The 27216-nt window shown below is 37.5% G+C and overlaps 1 protein-coding gene across 4 annotated transcripts in view; it reads left to right on the forward strand.

Annotated features, from left to right (window-relative positions):
• Positions 1 to 25878, forward strand: part of TBK1 (TANK binding kinase 1) — a 49004-nt gene extending 23126 nt beyond the window's left edge. For all 4 annotated transcript variants that reach the window (XM_047787120.1, XM_047787119.1, XM_047787122.1 and 1 more), the window contains exons 7-21: positions 195 to 305; positions 4165 to 4344; positions 6396 to 6592; positions 7613 to 7671; positions 8206 to 8297; positions 13043 to 13144; positions 13952 to 14030; positions 19479 to 19600; positions 19699 to 19775; positions 20377 to 20416; positions 20929 to 21030; positions 21168 to 21264; positions 21954 to 22060; positions 22284 to 22355; positions 25129 to 25878. In XM_047787120.1, the coding sequence (XP_047643076.1) occupies positions 195 to 305; positions 4165 to 4344; positions 6396 to 6592; positions 7613 to 7671; positions 8206 to 8297; positions 13043 to 13144; positions 13952 to 14030; positions 19479 to 19600; positions 19699 to 19775; positions 20377 to 20416; positions 20929 to 21030; positions 21168 to 21264; positions 21954 to 22060; positions 22284 to 22355; positions 25129 to 25180 (1489 nt within the window). In that variant the 3' untranslated portion in view covers positions 25181 to 25878. The remainder of the gene's footprint in view (positions 1 to 194; positions 306 to 4164; positions 4345 to 6395; positions 6593 to 7612; positions 7672 to 8205; positions 8298 to 13042; positions 13145 to 13951; positions 14031 to 19478; positions 19601 to 19698; positions 19776 to 20376; positions 20417 to 20928; positions 21031 to 21167; positions 21265 to 21953; positions 22061 to 22283; positions 22356 to 25128) is intronic.
• The last annotated feature ends 1338 nt before the right edge of the window (positions 25879 to 27216 follow it).

The following is a 27216-nucleotide window of genomic DNA, read 5'->3' on the forward strand; positions in this document are numbered from 1 at the left end:
GTACAACCACTACTCTCCTTCAGTCAGTCAGATTCAAAGTATTTTGATTGTTTTATGGATCCTCTGAGCATCAATCACAAAGTTTCATCTAGTAGATAATTGTAGGGGCAACTGAGGAAATATTTTTGCAAAGCCCATTGATTGGCTATGCAGTAACAGACTGCTTATTTTAATCTGCTCTTATTTCTCCTAAGGTATAAAATAATTACTGGAAAGCCTTCTGGTGCCATATCTGGAGTACAGAAGGCAGAGAATGGGCCAATTGACTGGAGTGGAGACATGCCTGTTTCTTGTAGCCTTTCTCGGTGAGTGTTATTGTACCCAGTTCTCTCCTGTGGCGTTTGGAATCTTTGTTGACTAAAGTCACAGATGTTTCAGTGCAGTATTGTTTTGTTTAAATTTTTCAGTAGATGTTTTTAAAGTATGTGCCTTAATTTGTGATTTTTGTCTTTGTGACAATGTAAAGATTGGTTCTGATCTATGTAAATAATTTTGCCAACTCTCTGTTAGGACATAGGGCATACGTATATTTTTGAGATTGCTAGTCACTGATCTCAGAACTGTGTCCATTGTCAGGAGCCAGCTTAGGACCTTGGTGTCTTTTGTGCTGACCTTCAAAATGACAGAGCACGAACAGAGGTATAGACAGGAATAACTAGAATTCTAAAAAAAGAAATGCTCAAGAAGTTTAATGTTGTCTTCATTTTCAAAAAGTAATCGTATTATTCAAAAGGTGAGAAATAACAGTTTTCTACTACTTTTTCCCGCATTTCAGATGTTCTTATGGTTCTACTTAATATAGCAGCCAGAACTCAAATTATGTTGAATCCTGTTATCACAGAGAAAAATGTATTAGTTTTGATTATTTATTTTATTTATTTATTTATTTTGTCTTTTTGCTATTTCTTTGGGCCGCTCCCGCGGCATATGGAGGTTCCCAGGCTAGGGGTCGAATCAGAGCCGTAGCCACCGGCCTACGCCAGAGCCACAGCAACGCGGGATCTGAGCCGCGTCTGCAACCTACACCACAGCTCACGGCAACGCCGGATCGTTAACCCACTGAGGAAGGGCAGGGACCGAACCCGCAACCTCATGGTTCCTAGTCGGATTCATTAACCACTGCGCCACGACGGGAACTCCTGATTATTTACTTTAGATTTTACTCTGGAAATAAAGCTAAGACACTCATCAGTGTTTAGAATTTGTAATTACTAAAGTAACTTCTGTTTTTCCTGAGTGTAGTAATTGTATAATTTGCAAGTGAACACACACACAGGTTATGATTCACTGGCTTAATTTCCTTTTGTAATCCGTGGGTGCTTTTTTAAATATCTTTCAGCATATAAATAAATAAATTTTTATTCAAAATATTTATCTGAATTATATGTGTATATATCACATGCTAATAAAATAATAAAATATCTCCAATCATTTTATGTATTAATTTCTATGAAAACTCATTTAAACCAATAGTTCCACTGCTGAAATCATTTTGAAAACCACTGTTCTGACAGTTCTATTTTTGTGTTTTAAAGAGAAGTCTCCAAAATGAAATTGTGCCAAGAGAAAGTCACTTTATTGGAGAGCAGAGATTTAATATTATAATAGTGACCTGTGTTAAATTTTGATTTAAAAAATATCAATTTGGGGTATTTCAAGCAAAACTGATAAAATTTAAAGGGGTCAGGAAATGAACACTTGCTGTTTAATAACTATATTGCTGAAACTTAGAATCAATAATTTGACAATCTGAACTATATATTGCATATTTCAGAAGAGTAACAGGCCTTTTCTAGCTAATCAGTCTTTAACACACCAAGTTATAAATTCTTTAGTAAAAACTGCTTAGGTGTCAGAAGGTACATATATATATTTTTGTTGTTGTTGTTGTCTTTTTAGGGCCACGCTTGAGGCATCCCAGGCTAGGGATCTAATCAGAGCTATAGCTGCTGGCCTTCACCACAGCCACAGCAATGTGGATCTGAGCCACGTCTGCAACCTACACTACAGCTCACGGCAATGCCAGATCCTTAACCCACAGAGCAAGGCCAGGGATCAAACCCGCAACTCATGGTTCCCAGTCGGATTCGTTTCTGCTGTGCCACAACGGGAACTCCAATATATGATTTTTTTAAAAGAGTAAGGACTCATGGGAGTTCCCATTGTGGCTCAGTGGGAATTAATCTAATATCCATGAGGACGCAGGTTTGATCCCTGACCTCCATCGGTGGGTTAAGGATCCAGCATTGCCATGAGCTGTGGTGTAGGTCACAGACGAGGCTTCACTCTGGTGTTGCTGTGGTGTAGGCCAGCAGCTGTAGCTCCGATTCGACCCCTAGCCTGGGAACTTCAATGTGCCTCAGGTGCGGCCCTAAAAAGACAAAAAAATGAAATAAAATAGTAAGGACTCTAAGTACTACAAATCAGCAATGAAAACAACTACCAAAAATGTTACAACTGCAAAAAAAAGATAATCATCCTCTTTCTTTTATTATTATTATTATTTTTGTCTTTTCTTTTGTCTTTTTAGGGCCATACCGAGGCATATGGAGGTTTCCAGCCTAGGGGTCTAATTGGAGCTGTAGCCGCTGGCCTACGTCAGAGCCACAGCAACACCAGATTCGAGCCGCATCTGTGACCTACACCACAGCTCACGGCAACACCAGATCCTCAACCCACTGAGCAAGGCCAGGAATCGAACCTGCAACCTCATGGTTCCTAGTCAGACTCGTTTCCACTGCGCCACGACAGGAACTCCCCATCTTCTTTCTTATATGTATTAATTAGCCAAGACTGGATAGCCATGGAGAAAAAGCTAACTCACCATGTGTAAATGAAAAAGGAAATAGATTGTAATTAAAAGTTCACATGTGTATGTAACTCAAAGCCCAGCTGAATCCCCAGATTCAGACTATGTCATCAAGACTTGGTCTCTACAAATCGTTCAGTTCTGCTTTTCTCTGGTTTCTATTTGCTTTCAATCAAGCTTTTTCCTGGCAGCACAAAATGGCTGCTGGCATTCCCAGACTCATAGTCTCAGTTTTGGAAGCTCAGTGAAAAGACTCTTTCCTGATAGTTTTAGCAAATATTTCTGGGTTGATTCTTGCTTAACTAACTTATATGCTGCCATCTGGCCAATTGAGTCTGTTTAAGCACATTTTAAAATTCAGTGAAAGCATGAGAAAGAATAGTTACTTCCTTTTTTTAATATTTAAGTTTATTAGTCAAAATTATTCCTAGTTGAATTGGCACTAATTGATCACTAGATGATTATAGTAATTTTCCTTTGTAAAGAAGCATACTACAGGAGTTCCTGTTGTGGCACAGTGGTTAACGAATGCGACTGGGAACCATGAGGTTGCGGGTTCAATCCCTGGCCTTGCTCGGTGGGTTAAGGATCCAGCGTTGCCGTGAGCTGTGGTGTAGGTCACAGACGCGGCTTGGATCCCACGTTGTTGTGGCTCTGGCATAGGCAAGTGGCTATGGCTCCAATTCGACCCCTAGCCTGGGGAACCTCCATATGCCTCGGGAGCGGCCCTAGAAAAGGCAAAAAGAAAAAAAAAAGTATACTGCAAAAGGCACATAAGTTCAACATAAAAAAACTGTGTGTTGGAGTGATATAATAAAAGGACACAACAGGGTCGATAGTGTCTCAGCAGCAGCAGGGATGTGAGCTCGATCCCCAGCCTGGTGCAGTGGGTTAAGGATCTGACATTGCTGCAGCTGTGGCATAAGTTGAAGCTGCAGCTCAGATTCAGTCTCTGGTTCGGGAACTCCATATGCCTTGGGGTGGCAAAAAAAAAAAAAGGACATTAATGACCCTAAAATTAAACTGTTATCTTATCCTTATGACCACTTGGTTCCAATCAACTGGTCTCACCTGGATAGCTCTGTACATACAATGTTAGAATGTGTTTGGAAGAGTGAGGAAATTTGGAAAGAAGAGAATCAAAATAATCAGTAAAAGCTATCATAAAAACACCATAATCCTTGATTCATTCATTGATGAGTAATACTAAACTGGGATTACCTGCATCTATGGAAAGTTGCAGATTTTTAAAAATTTTAAATGAACCTAATTTGTTGGTAAATATTATGATTTTTGTACCTGAGCAAAATAGGACACATTCCTTCTTCAAGTAACTTTTTTCAATACTATTTTAGGGGTCTTCAGGTTCTTCTTACCCCTGTTCTTGCAAACATCCTTGAGGCGGATCAGGAAAAGTGTTGGGGTTTTGACCAGTTTTTTGCAGAAACTAGTGATATACTTCACCGAATGATAATTCATGTTTTTTCTCTACAACAAATGACTGCTCATAAGATTTATATTCATAGCTATAATACGTAAGTACCTCTTTATTTTTTGTTGCCATATTATAATGTCATGTTATATTATAATTGCATATCTTAGAGTTCTCTTGTGGTGCAGTGGCTTACAGATCCAGCGTTGTCACTGCAGTAGTTTGGGTTTCTGCTTTGGTGTGGGTTTGATCCCTGGACATGCCGTGGGTATAGCCAAAAATAAGTAAATAATAGGAATAATTACATATCTTCATAAATCAGGAAAGGAAATAGAAAATATGTCTCAGCTTCACCAAAGGCACCCACTTCCTGCTTAGAAAATGATGTTCAAGTGCTTTATAAACTCCTTTTCATTTATCTTTGCAGTAAAAGGATCAGTTTTCTAAAATTTACAGGTAAATTAGCTTGTTCTTAAACTGAAGTTGGATAAGATTATTTTCATTTATGTCTTCTATCCAGTTACATCATCACATAACCACAAATAGCATTCATTAATAAATGGGCCAGGTTTTATTAAGAATATTGTACTGTCACTTAAAAATAGTAAAACATAAGTCTTAAAGAGAGTATAGTTTTTATTTGCATATGTGGCATAAGCCCTGAATGCTAGGGAAATAATCATTTGTTTTATGTAAAAAAAAAAATTGTATCATGTGACCAAAGCCTACCCATGTGATAAACTATGTATAACTAATACACACACCTTTACATGTGAAACGAGGGGAATCTGAATAAGAGAAGTATTTTATATCAGTATCAGTATCCTGATTGTAATGTACTGTGCTTATGCAGGATGTTAACCAGTGGAGGAAACTGAGTGAAGGGTATACAGCATCTCTTCATATAGTTTCTTTCAGCTGTACATCAATCTACAATGATCTCACAATAAACAATTTTTTTAAATGAAAGAGAAAAAAATATTACACCTATTCTGTGTGCCTTAGTTTCTGTTTTGACAAGATTCAGATAACATTTCGATGCCTCATAAAACTTAAAAAGAGACTTTCACTGCTAGTTTTATTAAGAAATAAAATCAATTAGATGGGATAATATTTTAGATATTTTTGTCTAGTATCTTTACCTAACATAATAGTAATATTATAAATGTTAAATATAATGAATAAAATAATAGTAATGTGACATTAGGTTAAAATACATTATTCGTCTTTATTTTGGTATTTAATAACCTGAATAGATAGGTGTCATAGTTAGATGTTGGCCACTGTTTCATTTTAGTACACTTGAACACAAAAAGCCCACCAAAACCTGAGCCAAAAATCATAGCAGCAGCTTTCTGGCAGAGATACATCAGAGTATTGCTGCTGGAATGTTTCTTTGATTTCATCGATCTATTTAGGGAGAATCTACCTTTTTCCCCCAAACATGATTTTGAAAATATCTGATTTTATTAGTTTAACAGCCATTATATAGTCATGTTGTAAGCATTGTTCTCAGTACTTCATATATTTAAGTCATTTAGTCCTCACAACAATTCTGTGATGTGGGGACTGTTACTCCCATTTTATAGATGAGGAAACTCAACACAGAGAAATTAAGTAACCAAAGGTAATACAGCAAGTAAGTGGTAAGTTGCAGATCTGGAATTTGCACCCAACTGTTCTGATGCCAGAGTCAGTGCTCTTAAACTCCCTGCTATGTTGTCTCCCTATTATTAAATATTAAGACTTCTTGGAGCTCCCTGGTGATCTAGCAGTTAGGGATCCAGTCTAGTCACTTGCTATGGCTCAGGTCACTGCTGTGGTGCAGGTTTGATCCCTGGCCTGGGACCTTCTGCATGCCATAGGCAAGGGCAAAAAAAAAAAAAAAAAAAGACTGCTGTGTATTGCACATATCCAGAATAGGTGTCCAAACATAAAAATATTTAGGGTTGATTGCTGTATATACAAGTTATGTGAGGTTTTCAGTTTAATAGAGTTTATAGTAGCCATATGCACAGAGCAGCATTTCTGTGGACTGGTCATGATCTGAAAATATCATTGAGAAATGAATGTTGTGGCTCTCATCAAAAAAGAATAAAATTTACCTCTTATTTTCCCCTGATTATGTTGTCCTTCCGGATTTTTCTTCCCCAGTGCTACTGTGTTTCATGAACTGGTGTATAAACAAACCAAAATTATTTCTTCAAATCAAGAACTTATATATGAAGGACGACGTTTAGTTCTAGAACCTGGAAGACTGGCACAGCACTTCCCTGAAACTACTGAGGAAAATCCCATCTTTGTAGTAAGCCGGGAACCTCTGAGTACCATAGGATTGATATATGAAAAAAGTAAGTTGGGCTTGTTCCTGTTGTTCTTACTGGCCATTTAAGGAAAAAAAACAGTCTGTGAAAATGATTGTCATCTTCATAAAATTGGTTGGTGGTGACAATAATGTAGAACTTTTATAAAAAATTAAAATTTTAAAAATTAAAATTTTGCAAATTAGTTGAATGAGAGTAGCAGTAAAATTAAAAAGCCTTGTAGGCAGCTTAAATATTTTGTTTATAAAATGGTAAAATAGTTTGTCATATATGCTTTACTGTAGCTCTCTGCTTTTAGTATTGTACTAATACTCAGAATAATCTTTTGTGTCATAAATTTCAGAAAATTTTTATTGTGTCCAGGGTGAATAGGACACTTTGCCAGACTTTGGAGTCTAAGAAAATTAGATCTGCATTTTGGAAACTTTTAAATTATTACTTTCTAGTGGTAAAAAAAATTACCCAAACTTTTACATTTCTGTTTGAATCTTTGGGATTTGATTTATATTTAAAGAAAAGCATTGAGGAGTTCCCAACGTGGCGCAGTGGTTAACGAATCTGACTAGGAACCCTGAAGTTGCGGGTTCGATCCCTGGCCTTGCTCAGTGGGCTGACGAGCCAGCGTTGCCATGAGCTGTGGTCTAGGTTGCAGATGCGGCTCGGATCTGGTGTTGCTGTGCCTGTGGCATAGGCTGGCGGCTACAGCTCCAATTAGATCCCTAGCCTGGGAACCTCCATATGCCACAGGAGTGGCCCTAGAAAAGACAAAAAAAAAAAAAAAGAAAAGCATTGAGCTTGTTATATTGGAATATACCTAAGAAAAGAAGGGAAACTCATTAGAAATAGTGCAGGTAATTAGTTAAGGAATAAGCATTTTTTTTTCAAGTGTTTTTTTAACCAAGAAAAGAACATTAAAGAGTTTTACAATTGATGTTTAATTTAGAGGTGATTAGGAGGTTAATATTTAATTTAAAGTTTGATGTGTAAAGGATAAAATAATTCATAATTTTTCATTTCTGACTTTAGTTATTTCACTTCATATTTCAGTTTCCCTCCCTAAAGTACATCCACGTTATGATTTAGATGGGGATGCCAGCGTGGCTAAGGTTAGTATTTAATTAAATTACTATTGAAACATCTGAATTAAAATTATCTTATCAGTGGAGTTCCCTGGTGGCTCAGCTGGTTAAGGGTCCCGTCTTGTCACTGTTGTGGCTCTGGCTACTGCTGTGGCATGGGTTTGATCCCTGGCCCAGGAACTTCCACATGCCATGGGTGCGGCCAAAAATATTCATCAGTAATGGAAGCAGTAAAAAATGTATCTTATTTATATACACCTATAGGATATTTTTCATTTAGGTTGTTATCCATTGCAAATTATTTTGTGTTCTTTCTTTACTTTATATTCTTGAAGTCATAAGAAAATTTTCCCCATTGAGACCATTATCATGTTAAAGATGAGATATTTATTACAATGATATCTGTCCTTAGCTTTTAGAAATTGGCTTATTGTGTTTTTGATGATGCAAACACAAAAGCTTGAAAAATTTTGTGTGAAAGTTTTTCTTACCCTGTGCTACATACAGTTAGCACCAAATATTGATATTTGTATCAATTTGAAATTTGTATTTTTTCATTAGGCAATAACAGGAATTGTGTGTTATGCCTGTAGAATTGCCAGTACCTTGCTGCTTTATCAGGAATTAATGCGAAAGGGGATACGATGGTTGATGTAAGTAATGGATTGAAATTTGAAAATTGATCTTCACATAGGCCTCACTGAATAACTGATAATCACCTATCATTGGTACTTGACCTCTTTAGACTAGGTAGGGCCAGATGCATGATTTTTATTAAAATATGTTTGTTTCACATTTAGTTCACAAAACATTCAGCAGCTCTTTTTCCATTTGATTCCTATAAAAACCTTGTGAGATAACTAGGACAAATAGTATCTGAATTTTAAAATTTAAATCACATTTTGTGATGTGATGGCAAGTGAATTCCTTTTCCAGTGACCTCGATTTGGCTGTTATTTCTCTCAGAAGCCCTTGGCATTGTTATAAACTTCAGTACAACCTATGCTTCTTTTAGGGTTTGCGTCCTCAGAATCTTCCTCCATTTCCCTCCCTTTTCCCAAATTAAGTATACGCTCAACTTTTTTTTTTTTTTTTTTGTCTTTTTAGGGCCGCACCCATGGCTCATGGAAGTTTCCAGGCTAGGGGTCAAATTGGAGCTGTAGCTGCCGTCCTACACCACAGCCGCAGCAACGCCAGATCCAAGCCGTGACTGCAGCCTACACCACAGCTCATGGCAACGCCAGATCTTTAACCCACTGAGTGAGGGTCAGCCATTGAACCTGTGTCCTCATGGTTACTAGTCAGATTCTTTCCGCCGAGCCACGATGAAACTCCTTAATTTTTTTTAAACAGTTTTTTTTTCCCTACCTAAAAGATGCCCACCTTAATTTTTTTTCATTTTTTTAAAGTTTTAATGGATATATAGTTGATTTACCGTGTTGTGCCATTTTCTGCTATACAGCAAATGACCCAGTCATATGTTAATGTACATTGTAACAGCATTATTGAGATACAATTCACATACTGTGTAATTCACTTTTTTTTTCTTTTTTTTTGGCCTTTTGTCTTTTTAGGGCCATACCTATGGCATATAGAGGTTCCCTGGCTAGGGGTGTAATCAGAGCTACAGCTGCCAGCCTATGCCAGAGCCACAGCAACTCAGAATCTGAGCCGAGTCCGCAATCTACACCACAGCTCATGGCAACACAGGATCCTTAACCCACTGAGCAAGGCCAGGGATCGAACCCTCAACCTCATGGTTCCTAGTCAGATTCATTTCCACTTTGTTACAATGGGAACTCCATAATTCACTTATTTTTAAAATGTACAAATCAGTGATTTTTTTTTTTTTTTACATTCACAGGGTTGTGCAGTCATTACCACTAATTTTGGAAAATTTTTTATCCTCCAAAGAAACCCTGCACCCATTAGCAGTCACCACCTCCCCCACTGTTTCCCACATAACTTCTTAGCCCTGCACCACAACTAACATACTTTCTATAGCTACAGATTTGTATTTTAGACATTTAATACATGTGAAATTGTGCAGCATGAGTATACACCCACCTTGATAAGCAATTTAAAAACTTTTTTTTTTTTGCCACACCCAAGGCATGTTAAAGTTCCTGGGCCAGGGATCAAACCCACACTGCAGTTGTGACCTACACCACAGCTGCAGCAATGCGGGATCCTTAACCTGCTGCATCACACTTTGGAAGTTTTTGGAACTTCCAAAAATTAATTTTTTAATTAAATCACTATAGTTTTTCTAGGTCAGAATATTGATCATCTAGTTAAGTATTCTCTCCCTGAAAGTGAACCTAAGAAATGTTTTGTGAATGACTATGATATGGTATGTCATCTTTCCATCTGATAGAAGTGGAGAATATATGTTTTCTTTTAAGTGTCGTGCCTCTAGCAGTACCTAACATCCTTGGAGGAGTTCCCTGGTGGTCTAGTGGTTAGAACTCTGGGCTTTCACCTTGGGGCCTGGGTTCAGTTTCTGGTCTGGGAACTGAGGTCCACATCTAGCTGCTGCATCCATGGCCAAAAGAAACACAAAGTGGATCAACATCTTTGGAAGCTTTTTTTTGAATTTTATACACACAAAGTAATGGCCTCATGTTCTCTGGACTCCTGGTGCTCTTAGGCTTCAATGCTTATAATGCTTACAACAGTTTATGCCCACTTCACACTTGTCCTTCCCTTCTCGCAAGAACACGTATGAAGCATTTCATTCTTGTTCTTCTGCTGCTGCTTCTAAGAAGACAAAAAGAATAAGGATCTTTGTTTTCCTGTCACCTTTATGTTAAATTCATAAATTTATGCTTATAATATTTTTTTATGTTCTCACATATCCAGTTTGTAAGCCTATGCTTTTCTCTTTCCATTAAGAATCAGGGAGTTCCCTTTGTGGTGCAGCAGAAATGAATCCGACTAGTATCCTTGAGGATTCGGGTTCGATCCCTGGCCTCGCTCAGCAGGTTAAGGATCCCACGTTGCCGTGAGCTATGGTGTAGGTCCCAGATGCGGCTCAAATCTGATGTTGCTGTGACTATGGCGTTGGCTGACAGCTGCAGCTCCCATTCGACCCAGCCTGGGAACTACCACATGCTGCAGGTGTGGTCCTAAAAAGCAAAAAAAAAAAAAAAAAAAAAGGCCTCTTTGTTTTTACTAAATGGTTTCTGGAGAAATCTAAGTGTTGACTCCATTTTTTTTTTAATTTTAATTTTTTCTATTATAGTTGATTTACAAAGTTCTATCAATTTCTGCTGTATAGCAAAATAAACCGTTCGTGTGTGTGTATTCTTTTTCTCACATTATCTCCTTCATGTTCCATCCCAAGTGACTGGATATAGTTCCCCTGTGCTATACAGCAGGATCTCATTGCTTATCCACTCCAAATGCAATGGTTTACTTCAGCTAACCCCAAACTCCCAGTCCCTCCCAGTCCCTCACCCTCCCACTTGGTAAACATAAATCTGTTCACCAGGTCCCTAAGTTTGTTTCTTTTCTGTAGATAGGTTCATTTGTGCCATATATTAGATTCCATATATAAGTGCTATCTTAGGGTATTTGTCTCTCTCTTTTCTCTTTCTGACTTACTTCACTTAGTATGAGAGTCTCTAGTTCCATCCATGTTGCTTCAAATGGCATTACTTTCTTCTTTTTTATGGCTGAGGATTCCACTTATTTATTTTTATTTTTATTTTTATTTTTTGTCTTTTTATGGCCACACCTAAGGTATATGGAAGTTTCCAGGCTAGGAGTCGAATCAGAGCTGCAGCTGCTGGCCTACACCACAACACATAGCAATGTGGGATCCAAGCTGCGTCTGTGACCTACATCACAGCTCAAGGCAACAGCAGATCTTTAACCCAATGAGCAAGGCCAGGGATCGAACCCCCATCCTCATGGATACCATTCAGTTTCATTAACTACTGAGCCATGATGGGAACTCCAGAGACTCCATTTATTTTTGTAGCATTGTTCCTAACAGCTCTCATTTTCTCTTGCTGCAGTTACCTGCCCTGGTCACTGCTTCATGAAGCTTTTTATTCCTTTTACTTATTAGCTTTTAGTTCAGTAAGTCACGAGAAAATGGGTTTTAATATGCACAGTTGGCAGACTTTTTATCAGTCAGTAATTTTTTTTTTTTTTTAGAACCGCACCTGTGGCACATGGAAGTTCCCACGGAAGGGGTCGAATTGGAGCTGGAGCTGCAGCTGCCAGCCACAGCACAGCAACACCAGATCTGAGCTGCATCTACGACCTACACCACAGCTCACAGCAATGCCAGATCCTTAATCCACTGAGTGAGGCCAGGGATCAAACCTGAGTTCTTATAGATACTAGTCAGATTCTTAACCCACTGTGTCGCAGTGGGGACTCCCAGTTAGTAAATATTTTAGACTTTGTGGGACACAAGTTCTCTTCTTTGTTTTCACTTTGTTTTTATACCCTTTAAAAATGTAAATACCATTCTTAGCAGAAATAAGCATCAGGCCTTAGTTTGTTGACCCTTAGTATAGATCAAAAGCCCTTCAGTTATATTATATACTGTGTTATTCTGCTTCTTTAGGAATATATTAATTGATTTAAAGTATATATCTGGGAGTTCCCCCTGTGATGCAGTGGGATCGGCAGCATCTCTGGAGATACAGGTTCCATCCCCAGCATCTCTGGGATACAGGTTCCATCCCCAGCCTGGCACAGGTCACAATTGAGCTCAGATCTGATCCCTGGCCCTGGTAACTCTGTATGCCTCAGGACAGCAAAAAAGAGGAAAAAAATAATAAATAAAGTATAAAATGGGCATTTCCCTTGTGTCACAGCAGTTTAGGGATCCAGTGTTGTCACTGAAATGGCTTGGGTCTCTGCCAAAAGCTTAAAAATTTTTTTAAAAAGTGTAAATGAGACAACAGTCTACTGTGAGCAGTAAAAATTCTAGTAGTATAAAATGTAATGCTACTTAGCTTGTTTGTGTGATTATAGATTAGTTTTTACTCCTTCATATAATTTTAATGTCTTACATCTCTAAGCTGTTAATTTTTAATAAGTAGTAATCGTTTGTGCCCTGGATAGATTTAAGTGTCACAGAGATGCTTTCAATAATAAAAAGAGAATTGGCTTTCATAACATATCAGGAGTGTTAAGGGAGTTCCCCACCAGCCTAGAGGTTAAGGATCTGGCATTGTCACTGCTGTGGTTCGAGTCCCTGCTGTGGCATGGATTCGATCTCTAACCTGGGAACTTCTACATGCCATGGGAATGGCTAAAAAAAAAAAAAAGACTGTGAAGAGGTTTTTCTGAACAGAAAGTAGTACAGCAGTGTAATTAGTGGACAATGAGAAAACAATTCCTTAGCAAAACTAATGAGAATATTATTATTTTTTAGAGAATTAGTTAAAGATGATTATAATGAAACTGTTCACAAAAAGACAGAAGTTGTGATCACATTGGATTTCTACATCAGAAACATTGAAAAAACTGTGACAGTGTGAGTAGATTAGTTCCTTATTAATAGCGGTTAAAATGTTAACTATTGTTTCACTTCTCTTTAATTTGTTTAGTTATCCTTGGCATAATATAGTGTGCTATGTAAGCATTTCTATTAAAAGACAACCTTAGATTAAGTCATTTCCTCACAAAGGCAAAAATATCCAGTCCATCTCAGTAAGAAATGAGTACCCTGTCTTTGGTGGCATTTTCCCCTATCTTTGAAGAAGGAAAAGGTATCTGAATTAAAAACACCTGATTTTCTTTTTGCTTTGCAAATCAGACAACTCTGCATAAGAAAATATAAAACCTGTAACCAAAGGAAGTAGAAAGATATTCTAGAACCTTATTTTAGTATTTTTAGAATTTGGGGATTACTGTTAGTTTACTCTTGCATATTAGTCTTATCCCTGAGAATGCCTTTTGAAACAGAGTGCTATTTTTAAATGCCCTCTTCTAGGCTATACTATTTGTATTACACAGGAAATATAATAAATTAAATTAGTGTATACTGTTGACCTCCATTAATTCTGAAATCTTGTATTTTGACAATTATCCTGACATAAGACTATTTGGAATAAAGTTGTCTTTTATGGTTTAATCTCTTAATCTGCATATTTATAAGTAGAAGTGTATAAAATTCTTTCTTTAGAAAGACATCAAGTTTTCTTGGAATCTGTTGATTGTAGGCTTTACATTCAATAATATTCTGTTCTTAAATGGTTATAATAAAAAATTAGATATGATTTATAAAACTTCTTTTAAAATCTATGCTCATTTAATTTTCCTGTACTTGTTTTTCATACAGATATGAAAAGTTGATGAAGATCAACCTAGAAACAACAGAGTTAGGTGAAATTTCGGACATACACACCAAATTGTTAAGAGTAAGTATTTACAAAATTTTGATAATCATGGACTTATAATCTGTTTCTTTGCTGGCAAGATTAGATCTGAACTTTCCTAGAGAGATGGTGTGCCAAAAACTCCCCAAAGAAAAGGTAGCGTTTTCCCAACTGAAGGAACTATTTACAGTTATTTAAATACTCTTAACTGCCATGAAATTCTTTTTTTTTTTTTTTTTTTTGGTTTTTAGGGCCGTACCTTCAGCATATGGAGAGTATCAGGCTAGGGATCTAGAATCAAAGCTCTAGCTGCCGGCCTACACCACAGCCACAGCAACACCAGATCCGAGCCGAGTCTGCAACCTGTACCACAGCTCACAGCAACACCAGATCCTTAACCCACTGATCCAGTCCAGGGATCAAACCTGTTCCCTCATGGATGCTAGTCAGATGTGTTAACCGATAAGCCACGATGGGAACTCCGCTGTGAAATTCTTTATGACGTTTCCAAATGCCTACCTTATTTTATTTTATTTTATTTTTTTCGTCTTTTTGCCATTTCTTGGGCCACTCTGGTGGCATATGGAGATTCCCAGGCTAGGGGTCGAATCTGAGCTGTAGCCACCGACCTACACCAGAGCCACAGCAACTTGGGATCCGAGCCACGTCTGCAACCTACACCACAGCTCACGGCAACGCCGGATCCTTGACCCACTGAGCAAGGCCAGGGATCGAACCCAAAATCCCATGGTTCCTAGTCGGATTCGTTAACCACTGAGCCACGACGGGAACTCCAAATGCCTACCTTATTTTAAGCCCATTTCTCTCTCCCTCTTCCCTTCTCTCCCTCTCTCTCTTTAAAATCCTTCATGTTCTTGTATTGCTTCTGTGGCAGTTAAAGAAGTTCATAAGTGTAATTTAACATGCAGAGTGCTTAAACTTGTTTAGAAATAGAAGCATGCTAGGAAAATATCAATAAATTTCTAATAAAAAGTAAGGAAAGAAAGATTTGTGTTCCTCAAGGCAAAGAATCTTTTCTTTTCTTTTTTCTTTTTTTATTTTTTTTGCTTTTTAGGGCTACACCCATGACATATGAAGTTCTCAGGCTAGGGGTTAAATCAAATTTACAGCTGTTGGCCTGTGTCACAGCCACAGCAACACAGTGTCCAAGCCAGGTCTATGACCTACACCACAGCTTATGGCAATGCCTGATTGTCAACCCACTGAGTGAGGCCAGGGACTGAACCCCCTCTAGTTGGATTAATTTCTGCTGAGTCACTAGGGGAACTCCCAATGAATCATTTCTATAACTAAAAAAAATTAGGACAAAAGTCTCTGCTCTTTTAAAAAATACAGTAGCATTCAAGGTAGTCTCTGGATCTCTCTTTAAAATGTATTGTAGGAGTTCCTGTCATGGCACAGTGGTTAACAAATCCGACTACGAACCATGAGGTTGCGTGTTCGATCCCTGGCCTTGCTTAGTGGGTTATGGATCCAGCATTGCTGTGAGCTGTGGTGTAGGTTGCAGACGCGGCTCGAATCCCGCATTACTGTGGCTCTGGCGTAGGCCGGTGGCTACGGCTCCAATTAGACCCCTAGCCTGAGAATCTCCATATGCCGTGGAAGTGGCCCTAGAAAAGGCAAAAAGACCAATAAAATAAAATAAAATAAAATGTATTGTAGAAGAGCATGGAATTATGTATTGAGAGCTAACTACTTACTCATCCCAGATCTACCTCTGTTTACCTAGCTGTTCCTGCCTAGCTACTTGAGCAGGGCCTTCACTTCTCTGCATCCTTGCTTTCTTTTTCTTTTAAAAAAATTTTTATTATAGTTGATTTACAATGTTCTGTCAATTTCTGCTGTACAGAAAAGTGACCCAGTTTATTTATATATGTATATATATATATACACACACACAGACACATTCTTTTTCTCATATTTTCTTCTGTCTTGTTCTGCCGTAAGCTTATAGTTCCCTGTGCTATACAGCAGGATCTTCTTCTTCTTTAAAATGGGCAGGAAGTTCCTGTTATGGCTCAGCAGAAACAAAGCTGACTAGTACCCTGAGGAGGTGGTTCGATCCCTGGCCTTGCTCAATGGGTTAAGGATCTGGCCTTGCCGTGAGCTGCAGTGTAGGTCAAAGACGCAGCTTGGATTTGGCATTGCTGTGGTTGTAGTGTAGGCCAGCAGCTGCAGCTCTGATTCATCCCCTAGCCTAGGAACTTCTATGCCATGGGTGAGGCCCTAAAAAAAGCAAAAAATAAAAATAAAATAAAATGGGCAATTTCTTACTGTGCTTATCTCATAGGTTCTTGTACCAATTAAATTAGATAAATAAAAATGCTATTATGCTCCTGTAAGCTGTTAGCATTGGAAGTATTCTTTCATGAAATGATGTTAAATTAAAAGTGAAAAAGAATTTCGTGTTATATCCCTTTTCTCTTTCTGAGCTCAGGCTGGTTTTTAGTTGGTTTTTTCCTCAGATCTTTTTTAGATCTAGAACAGTGGTTTTCAAAATCTGAGTAATGAACAACCAATAGGTTGTAAAGTTTAGCACATTGCATTCAGCAGTGTTTTCAAATGAAGTAGAATAGAAAACCTCAGAAGGAGTTCTTATTGTGGCGCAGTGGAAAGGAATCTGACTAGGAACCGTGAGGTTGCAGGTTCGATCCCTGGTCTTGCTCAGTGGGTTAAGGATCCGGTGTTGCCGTGAGCCGTGGTGTAGGTTGCAGACATGGCTTGGGTCTGGCGTTGCCATGACTCTAGCATAGGCTGGCGGCTGTAGCTCCGATTAGACCCCTAGCCTGGGAACCTCCATATGCCGCAGGCGTGGCCCTGAAAAGCAAAAAAAAAAAAAGAAAGAAAACATCAGAATGCATCACCTATAATAAGGAAATTACTACTCCATGAAACTTTCAGTTGTTGAATATACAAACCTAAATAATACAGAGTTAAAGCAGAGTGAATTTTTTACCATAAGTAAAAAAAAAAGTTTCAAAAACGTTTGAAAAATGTTGTTGTAGAATAAAGAGTTTAAAAGTCAAAGAAACAGAAAATAGTTTTCTCCAGTATCTGTCTCTGTTTAAATATAGGCAGTCATGTTGTAAATGTTTTCTGTTCTTTTTTTGCTTTTGTCTTAGAACGTGATTTATCAGCACACACACACGTATAAATATATATATATATATATATATATTTTTTTTTTTTCCTTTTGGTCTTTTTCTGACTGCATCATGTGGAAGTTTCCAAGCTAGAGGTTGAATTGGAGCTGCAGCTGCCAGCCTGTGCCATAGCTCACAGCAACGACAGATCCTTAACCACAGAGTGGGGCCAGGGATTGAAGCCACATCCTCATAAATATTAGTAGGCTTTGCCATTGCTGAGCCACAATGGGAACTCTGTTATATATATTTTTAAATGATTATAACCCTACAAACCTCCTATTGTTATTTTTATTTTTTGTATGACATTAAAGACACTTTCCAGTTTTGTTTTTGTTTTGTTAGGTTATACTACTTTTTTTTTTTTTGCCTTTTCTAGAGCCACTCCCTCGGCATATGGAGGTTCCCAGGCTAGGGGTCTAATCGGAGCTGTAGCCACTGGCCTATGCCAGAGCCACAGCAACTCGGGATTCGAGCCACATCTGTGACCTACACCACAGCTCACGGCAACGCCGGATCCTTAACCCACTGAGCAAGGCCAGGGATCAAACCCGCAACCTCATGGTTCCTACTAGGATTTGTTAACCACTGCTCCACAATTGGAACTCCCAGGTTACGCTACTTTTAAAGTAGACACGATATTGCAGCCAAGTGATTTATTAATAGTTTTTCTTATTACCCCCCCATGTAGTTATACCTCTAATGTTCAAGTTGCTTGCTATTTCTCACACCTTTATTAATGATTTAAAAAATAATTTTGTATGTAAAATATTTTCCATATTTTGGAAGTATAATACATTCTTAACCTTAATGTTAAAGAAGACAACGTATGAAAAGCAAGTATATATTTGACTATATAAGAATTCAGGCTCTCTAACAAAAAATAATGTCAGAAAACAAATAGATGGAGAAAATGAGAGAGGGTTTTTTTAATAAAAATAGCTCATACAAATGCATATGGAAAACATTAAATCTGCAGTAAATAGACAAAGAACATTTAGAAATGATTTAAAAATGAATAGATCTAAATGAAACTCTTGAAAAAAGTTCAACTCCCAATAGTAATAGAAAATTGCATATTAACATTAAGATACCATTTTTTCTTTCAAATTAGCAGGGCTTAAACAATTATGTAATACTGATACTAACAAGAGCAGAGTAAAAAAGACACTTTGTTGCTAGTAGCAGCATAAACTGCCACCTAAAACTTTATTTGAAAAGCACTGGTATGTATCATGATCCTTAAAATATTCAAACACATTTATCCCTTAAGTCTAACCTTCATCCTTAAAAATTTGGAGTTCCTGGAGTTCCCGTTATGGCTCAGTAAGTTCGGAACCCAATTAGTTTCCTTGAGGATGCTGGTTTGATCCCTGGCCTCGCTCAGTGGGTTAAGGATCCAGTGTTGCCACAAGCTGTGATGTAAGTCACAGATGAGACTCCTATCTGGTATTGCCGCAGTTGTGTCGCAGGCCAGCAGCTGCAGCTCTGATTAGACCTCTAGCCTGGGAACTTTCATAGGCAGGTGTGGGCACTAAAAATAAATAAATAAATAATTCCCTGATGGCCTAGGAGTTAAGACTCATTGTTGTCACTGCTGTGGCTTGGGTTCCGTCCCTCACCTGGGATTCCTCAGCATGCCATGGGCACAGCCAAAAAGAAAAAAAAAAAAAGTTTCACAAATGCTCAGTTCTGTTGTAGATAAGTGATAAATTTACCAAGCTTAAAATGAGCAAGATCTTAGATGAGGTTTCTTTTCCTGTTTTTTTGGCTGTGCCTGTGGCATAGAGAAGTTCCTGGGCCAGGAATCAGATCCACACCATAGCAGTAACCATAGCCTCAGCAGTGACAACACCAGATCTTTAACCTGCTGAGCCACCAGAGAACTCCCTATTTTTTGTTTCTAAGAAGAATTACTTTTCTTTTTATCAGTAAACAAAGAGAGCCCAGTTTTGCCTGCCTACATTTATACTGGAGACACTGCTAATAGTTTTTCTGTTTGAGTTTCATGAGATAGAGTACTGACCATATTTTGTAGATAAAGAAACAGAAGCTTAATTGAATGATTAAAAGAATTTTACATGTTTTTCTAAAAAGATTTGAAATGTTTTATAAAATGTATTAATACTCATGTTTTATTACATTGTACTCTTGGTGGGATACAACCTAAGAAACTGTCCTTGTATTTAAAGATAAAAATTTTTCTGACTCTGAATTGAAGTCATCCATGAAAGAAATATTATTCAGACTTTAGACTCTATTAGCATTGTGATTATCATTTCTGATTTTTGGTCATGTAAATCTGAAACCCATTGGTTTTATTTAGCTTTCCAGTTCTCAGGGAACAATAGAAACCAGTCTTCAGGATATTGAAAGCAAATTATCTCCAGGTGGATTGCTGGCTGATACATGGACCCATCAAGAAGGCACTCATCCAAAAGACAGACAGTAGGTTATAACTTCACTGGTAGTTTCTGCTCATATTATTAAATGTCCTTTTTCACATCAACTCAATTAATTTATTTGGATTTTTCTTCCTCAAATAGTGTAGAAAAGCTACAAGTCCTGTTAAATTGCATCACAGAGATTTACTATCAATTCAAAAAAGACAAAGCAGAACGTAGTAAGTAAAATTTGCCACTTACTAATCTGATGAGGTAGCCCTGTAGTTGTAATTCGTTTGAACTAATTTGGTATATTTGTTAAGGATGGCTACTTAAGTTATTTATTTCACAGACTTGAATTCTATCAGGAAAGAGGTTGAATGTATTAAAAATTATTCTTAAAACCAACCTTTTGGGTATTTCAAATCAGGGCTTGTAAACTCCAAAACCTCTGGAGGCCGTTCCCATAACAGAAAGGAAAGAGATTAGTCAGTGGAGACCGAGGGGAGCTAGAGAGGGCCCCCCACATCCCCAGTATGACGGGGAAGCCACTATTCAGATTCATCTGATTGTTTTCCCAGTCTCAAGAGAAGCTAGAAATACAGACTTTATTTGAAATACCCTGATGTTTGAATGTTAACGGTTAATTTTTTTCTCTAATGTTACCACTGTACAGACCAAATAAAAGCATTTGTGAGCTGTATCTACCCATGGGTCACAAGTTTGTGACATCTCCTTTAAACTTCCAGGCTTTTTGAAGTAACCATCTCAAAAGAAAAAATACTGCATGCCATTTCTTGATTATGCATTTACAAAAGTAATATATATTCTTATTTTTAGGACTAGCTTATAATGAAGAACAAATCCATAAATTTGACAAGTAAGTGTCCAGATTATGTTTAGTAATTACTTCTGATTATGTTATTACTGTGATTCTTCTTAAAGTTGGAGTTAATCACAGTAAAAACTGCATTTTAATCTTAGCTTTATAGAATTGTTACTATATGTGCACATGTTTGAGGCCCACTCATCTGGCCCCTGGGTTGAGAGAGAGGTTACTGAGACGGGAGAATAAGGGGACATGCCTCTGCCTCGTGTGTGCAGATTACAGAAGGACAGGTAATAGAGAACATACACCAGGGCAGACTCAACCACCTCCTTAACCTTAAGCTCTCAGTAAACAGTTTTTGATCATTCTCTGCTGAGGATTTTCTTTTTCTTCTTTTGCTGCTCTAATGTCTATCTTGGAAACTTCAGGTTTAGTGCTTTAAATATTCTAAACTCACAATAGTCATGATAGGAAACATGAATTTCATGTATTTGAAAATTCTTTACTATTGGAAATAGAAACAGTGATGGCGGTTTAAGCCTCTGATTATTTCTAAATTGCAGGCAAAAACTATTTTATCATGCAACAAAAGCTATGACCCACTTTACAGAAGAATGTGTTAAAAAGTATGAGGCATTTTTGGATAAGTCAGAAGAATGGATGAGGTAAGTAAACTTTTTGGAGGCTGATTAGTGGTTGACTGCACAATATGCAATTTAATGTATACTGCATATTATAAATAAGAATATTTCATTAGACAGCTTATTAATCTATTTGTTGTTGTTGTTGTTTTGGCTTTTAGAAAGATGCTGCATCTCAGGAAACAGTTGCTATCCCTAACTAACCAGTGTTTTGATATTGAAGAAGAAGTGTCAAAGTATCAAGACTACACTAATGAGGTACGGCTTCAAAATCATCTAGAAAGAAACCTTTTTCCTGTTAGGAAGAATCAAAATTCTTCTCAGTTTATGTCTGATAATGACTAAGAAGAGAGAAATAGGATATAAAATGCCTATATTCAGCTCTGCTTGCCCATTTGCGTTGCGTATTTTGAGCCAAGTTTTTAGAACTTACATGTTTAACAATTAAAAACATCTGCTAAGCCATTTTTTTTTATCCTCTATAGGAAAAATATTTTAAAGAGTTATTTAATTTCTCTTATCATGATGGTTTTAAAATTAAAACTTGGAGTTTCCTTTGTGGCATAGCAGGAATGAATCTGACTAGGAACCATGAGGCTTCAGGTTTGATCCCTGGCCTCTCTCACTGGGTTAAGGATCCGGCATTGCTGTGAGCTGTGGTGTAGGTTGCAGACACGGTTCAGATCTGCCGTTGCTGTGGCTGTGATGTAGGCCTGCAGTTGTAGCTCCGATTAGACCCCTAACCAGGGAACCTCCATATGCCACAGGTGTGGCCCTAAAAAGCAAAAAAAATTAAATTAAATTAAAACTTAAAGCTCTAAAAGGCTTATTAAAACTTGTAACATTTGAGCTAAGATCTATAGTTAGTATTTTGTTCTGTAATTGATGTGGGTCTTTCTTTTCTTTTGTTTTTTGTTTTTTTGTTTTTTTTGTTTTTGATGTTTTAGTTACAAGAAACATTGCCACAGAAAATGTTTGCAGCCTCCAGTGGAATCAAACATACCATGACCCCAATTTATCCATGTTCTAACACATTAGTAGAAATGACTCTTGGGTAAGAAATGTATTATTTAGTAACTATAATGTTTCCATTTTTTAAAATTTATTTTTGTGATCTTTTATTTTGAAATTCTTGATATTTGTTATCACTGCATTTGCTAGTGTTATTTAATCTGGAGAACCAATCTAGAGAACTAAAACATAAATATAATTCTAAAGTACCTAAATCCTTTTTTTGAGTGGAGGAACTTATTTATCTTTATTTCGAATATGTATAGTATGAAGAAATTGAAGGAAGAAATGGAAGGGGTAGTTAAAGAACTTGCCGAAAATAATCACATTTTAGAAAGGTGAGTAATGCAAAAATCATTCTTCCCAGTGATTATATGCTATTGAGTTCATTTACATGTTTCTGTATTTGTATCTCTGTCTTCCTGTAGCAATAGGTTAAGTAGCAGGAAAGGAATATTGAGTCAGAACCCTGAGGTTTTGTGAATTTCGTGGTGCCTTTTAATGTGTTTGGGGTTGTTCGGATAAAGACAAGTCAACTGTTATTGATGCCATTTTATACAAGCACTGGCTAGTAGAATTCTCGGAATCGGTCTGTGGAAACAAAAATCTCTTGGACATTATTTTTCAAAACATTTTCTCATTACAATCATCGTTTACAATTTTGGAATCAGAGTCGCTTATGAGATGCCGGCACTCTAATTGGTGCTGTGTAACTCACAGAGCCCTCTCCATACCTCCTTGCATGTGACCTCCTTGCATGTGAGTGCTGTCTCTTCATCGAGTTCTTTGAAGATCTGGGTGTCTGCTTATCTCCAGAATCCTAATAGATCAAGGAGAAAGAGCTGGAAAACATACAGAACCAATAAAGCTGCTTTTGGCGGCTGTTCCTTGTTCAGGTTCCTCAGAGATGTTCAGTCATATTTGGCTTGAGAGTAGAAGCCTTCTCTGTTGAGCCCTTCGGTGCTTCTCCACAGATTCCCTCACCTCCAAGGTACTAATGCAGATACTTCACGTTTGAGGGTGTTTTGTACACTTGCAGGGCGCTTTCTCCCTGCGTGACCTCACTGAGCATGCCTTCCAGCCTTGTGCAGGGCAGAGCAGGTAGTCTTTGTCCATGTCGCTGGGTATTGAGGTTCATACCTGAGAGGGGAACTGGGGCTGGAAACCAGCTCCTGTCTCCTCACATCATCTTCTCCCCACTAGCCCTGTTCTCCCGAATAAAAGACCAAACAGAGGTTCCTAAGATTAACTGTTAGGAAATCACATGCTTTTTTGAGCTACATGCAGGAAGTTATCAGACACTTCTGTAGTATTATGTTTTTTTAATGAATTTAATGAATTGTTAAAATTTTTTTCAAACAATATATAAATGTAAAAATTGAAATAAAAGACTCCACCTGCCCTTTCTCATACCTCTCTACCCCCACGGAAGTAATCACTTCAGTGATTAATAGTTTGTTGTGCGAGTGTGTTTTATAAGAATAGAATCATTCTGTTCATACTAGTTTAGTCTAACTTTTTTTCACTTAAGGCTGTGTATCGAGGGTACTTTTCCATATCCACACATATAGCTCTGTTTTTCTCATTTTCAACAGCTGCCTGGTATTCCTGTACCAGGCATGTATGGATCTACCATATCTATTTAGGCATCCCTGTTTATTGGGCATTTAAGTTGTTTCTGGTTTTTTCGCAATTTCAAACCATGCTTCAGTGAACATACTTACATGCTTTCATGTATTTGTGTAAGAATTCATGAAGGGTTGATGTTTAGATGTTTCTAGATGTGAAATTGCTAGGTCAAGGGTATGCCTGTTTCAATTTTGATAGGTGTTGTTAGTTCTCTTAAAGGCTTATTTTGGTCCCATTGTCAACACTGAATATTATCAGTTTTTTTAGTTTGTTTAGTAAAAACTGACATTTTGTTTTAATTTGCATTGTTTTGATTAATAGTAATGTCAGACATCTTTTTATATGTTTATTCATTTTTTTTCCTGTGAGTTGCCTTTTAGGTTTGAAGTCTTTCCTACTGGTTTCTGGCAACTATGTAGTAATTATTTAACTCTTCATAACTTTATAAATCAGTTTATAGTTTCCTAAAGCTAAAGATTAGCAAGTAGAAGAGACAGTTAAAGTATATTTTAACAAAGTTTGGTTTTGAATCACTTATGTTTTGCGAAATAAAAATTCTCACTTCACAAACCATGTCCAATAAGTCGTGTTTTATGTGCAGGTTTGACAATGTATAGGTGATCAGACAGGATACAATCATAGCTTAAATGTTACGTGACCACTTAAGGATTTGTGCCAAAACTAGGAGTAGAAGCCAGGGTGTGTACACTCTCTCCATGTGGATGCCTGTCGCTTCAGATTTTCTTGCGTCTAAAATCACTTAACATCATCCTTCCCAGCTCAGTTTCCCCTCTGATTTCCTCATCTTCTTTCCCTTTCTTATACTCCTGTGAACATAAATTATTTAGATACTTAACTCTTCTTTACTTCCTCTCATCAGCCTCATTTAGATCTCCTTTCCCCTCACTTGTGAGCCGTGGTAATAATCTGTCACCTCTTTCCTTAACCAGCCCTTCTCATCTGTCATGGGTTTTACAGTAAAAATAATCTTCCCAGATACTGATCTAATAGTACCACTCGCTTGGCTCAAAAATCTCTGAACTCCTGTTACCTAAAAAGTCTAAATTCATGCTTGAATTCAAAGAGTATAATAATCCAGCCCCAGCCCAATCACCCAACTTTATTTCCCGCTATTCCCCAAAATAACATTCTGTCTAGCAAGGTCCTATTCCTGTCACTGAAGTATGTTACACTGACTCCCAACTCCACCAAAAAGAAATTATCCAACTCCTCCTAACAGTTTCTAGATTACATTATTCACCGTTTTCTTTTAAGAAGTCTTCCCAAGCGCCTGAGTTGTATTTTTTCACTTATTTTTAATAAATACCACTGTGTTTCAGTAAGAAATAGAGTAAATTGTAGTTGGTTAGCTCTTTAAAAATGATGGTTAATTCCTCTGGCTAGTATTGTATACTCTTCTGTAAAGTGTTGGAGGCCAAATAAATGAATCTTCTGAGATTGCCTTTTTTTCATTTGTTTTAGGTTTGGCTCTTTAACCATGGATGGTGGCCTTCGCAATGTTGACTGTCTTTAGCTTTATAAAGAATTTGAGAAAGTTTCAGTTTGCACAAGAAAAATACTGAGGCATTAAATGAATGCCTCTAGGTGGTCTCTTGTTTCTCCATTTCACTGTTGGATGTGGTCTTGTAAATATGTATGATACTGTAAATACATAAAAAAATATAAATTTTTGGCTGCTGTTAAGATGTAATTTTACCTTTTAACATTTGTAATTACATGAGGACGTTTGACCTCAGTGAGCTCTTAGAAGAAAGCCATGACCAGTATGTTGAGATACTGATCCTCTACTCTTCTGAGTAAGGTTAATTAAGTCATATGTCTCTGATCGGAAACATTTTTAACTGGAACCAAAAGTGGCATCTTTACAAATCATTGAAGGCTGATGGTTGACACGTTGTAATCAGTACAATGGAGAGATAGCTTCTGGGAGTGGGGAGCAGCGCCGAACCACTATTCTACTAGGATTACAGTTTTTTTGAGAAGGATGAAGTGGCATTATCCCAGTTGCCCTCATATCTGTTTAATTTCAGGTAACTTATTAAGCAGATTTTTTTAAGTGATTTAATTCTTAAAAACTGTTCATTTTCATTTTGGCCATAAATGTATAATTGTCATAAAAATTTTAGAATCATTTCAACTGTTTTAAGCTGTATATTCTTTAATTCTGCTTACTACTTCATGAAGAAATATCAATAAATTTCTCAATTTTAATGTAAAGAGTTTCTATGTTTCTTTGTACAACAGTTTGAGAAACAAGAGTTTCATTATAAAATACTGGCTATAAGACCTATGTTGTATAAAATATCCTTGTTTTTTGGTTTTTTTTTTGGTTTTTTTTTTTTTTTTTGGCTGTTTAGGACCACACCAGCAGCACATGGAGTTCCCAGGCTAGGGGCTGAATTGGAGCTGCAGCCACCGGCCTACACCACAGCCACATGGCAACGCCAGATCCTTAACCCGCTAAGCAGGACCAGGGATCGAACCCAAGACCTCATGGATACTAGTCGGCTTCATTAACCACTGAGCCACAATGGGAACTCCTTTTATATACTTCTTGATCTGTAAGAATCAGATTCTTTTTTTCTGGGATAAATTACTGCCAGGGTTTAAAATACATATTTTTTCATCAACTGTAATTTTTAAAATAATGCATAAAGTGAAATAATGAACAAAGGGAGTTCCCACTGTGGCACAGCAGAAACAAATCCAACTAGTATCAAAGAGGATGAAGGTTCTACCCCTGGCCTTGCTCAGTGGGTTAGGATTCATCACTGCCATGAGCTGTTTGGGGTAGGTAACAGATATAGCTTGGATCTGGCGTGGCTGTGGCTATGGTGTAGGCCAGCAGCTATAGCTCTGATTTGACCCCTAGCCTGGGAACCTCCATATGACACAGGTGGGGCCCTAAAAAAGACAAAAGAAAACAAAACAGCTATACTCCATTACATAAAATAAAAATTGGAATTCCCTGGTGGCTCATTGGGTTAAAGACTTGGTGTTGTCAGTGCTGGCACAGGTTTGTAACTTATGCATGCCATGGACATGGGCAAAAATAAATTAATTTAATAAAGACATTTTTTTCCAGTTTAAAAAAAAAAAAAACTTACAAAACAAATGGGATCAAGTCTGTGGCTTAAAGAGGTAGCTTGTTAATCACCACCAAGTCCTATGAGTTGCCACGGACAATTCTGTTGGATGCTGAATTAGCAGATACTGGTTGCTTTGCCTCTCTATGAAAGTGATTATATTTCTGTGGAGGGGATGGGGTAAGGGGGTGTCTGTACTTAAAAATTATCGAGGGTTGCATTAGGTTAGAGTTTCTGAAGCTTAAAAGTTTCTGAAGCTTTCTTTAGAAAGTACATCTATTAATACAGTTTCTAGTTCTGAGGACTAAGGTCCAAAGGAATGACAGGGGAAGGGGATTTAGGGCTAACAGGTGGTCCCCAGACATACTGGCTGAAAGGGAGTTCACAGCTAAAGTGTCATGTGTGGCTGTTACTGTTTCCTTCATCCATGCTCTCTGAGAAGAGTTCTTCTGGAACACACTCG

This window comes from Phacochoerus africanus, chromosome 7, assembly GCF_016906955.1.
Source record: "Phacochoerus africanus isolate WHEZ1 chromosome 7, ROS_Pafr_v1, whole genome shotgun sequence".
In the NCBI taxonomy this organism is placed as follows: domain Eukaryota; kingdom Metazoa; phylum Chordata; class Mammalia; order Artiodactyla; family Suidae; genus Phacochoerus; species Phacochoerus africanus.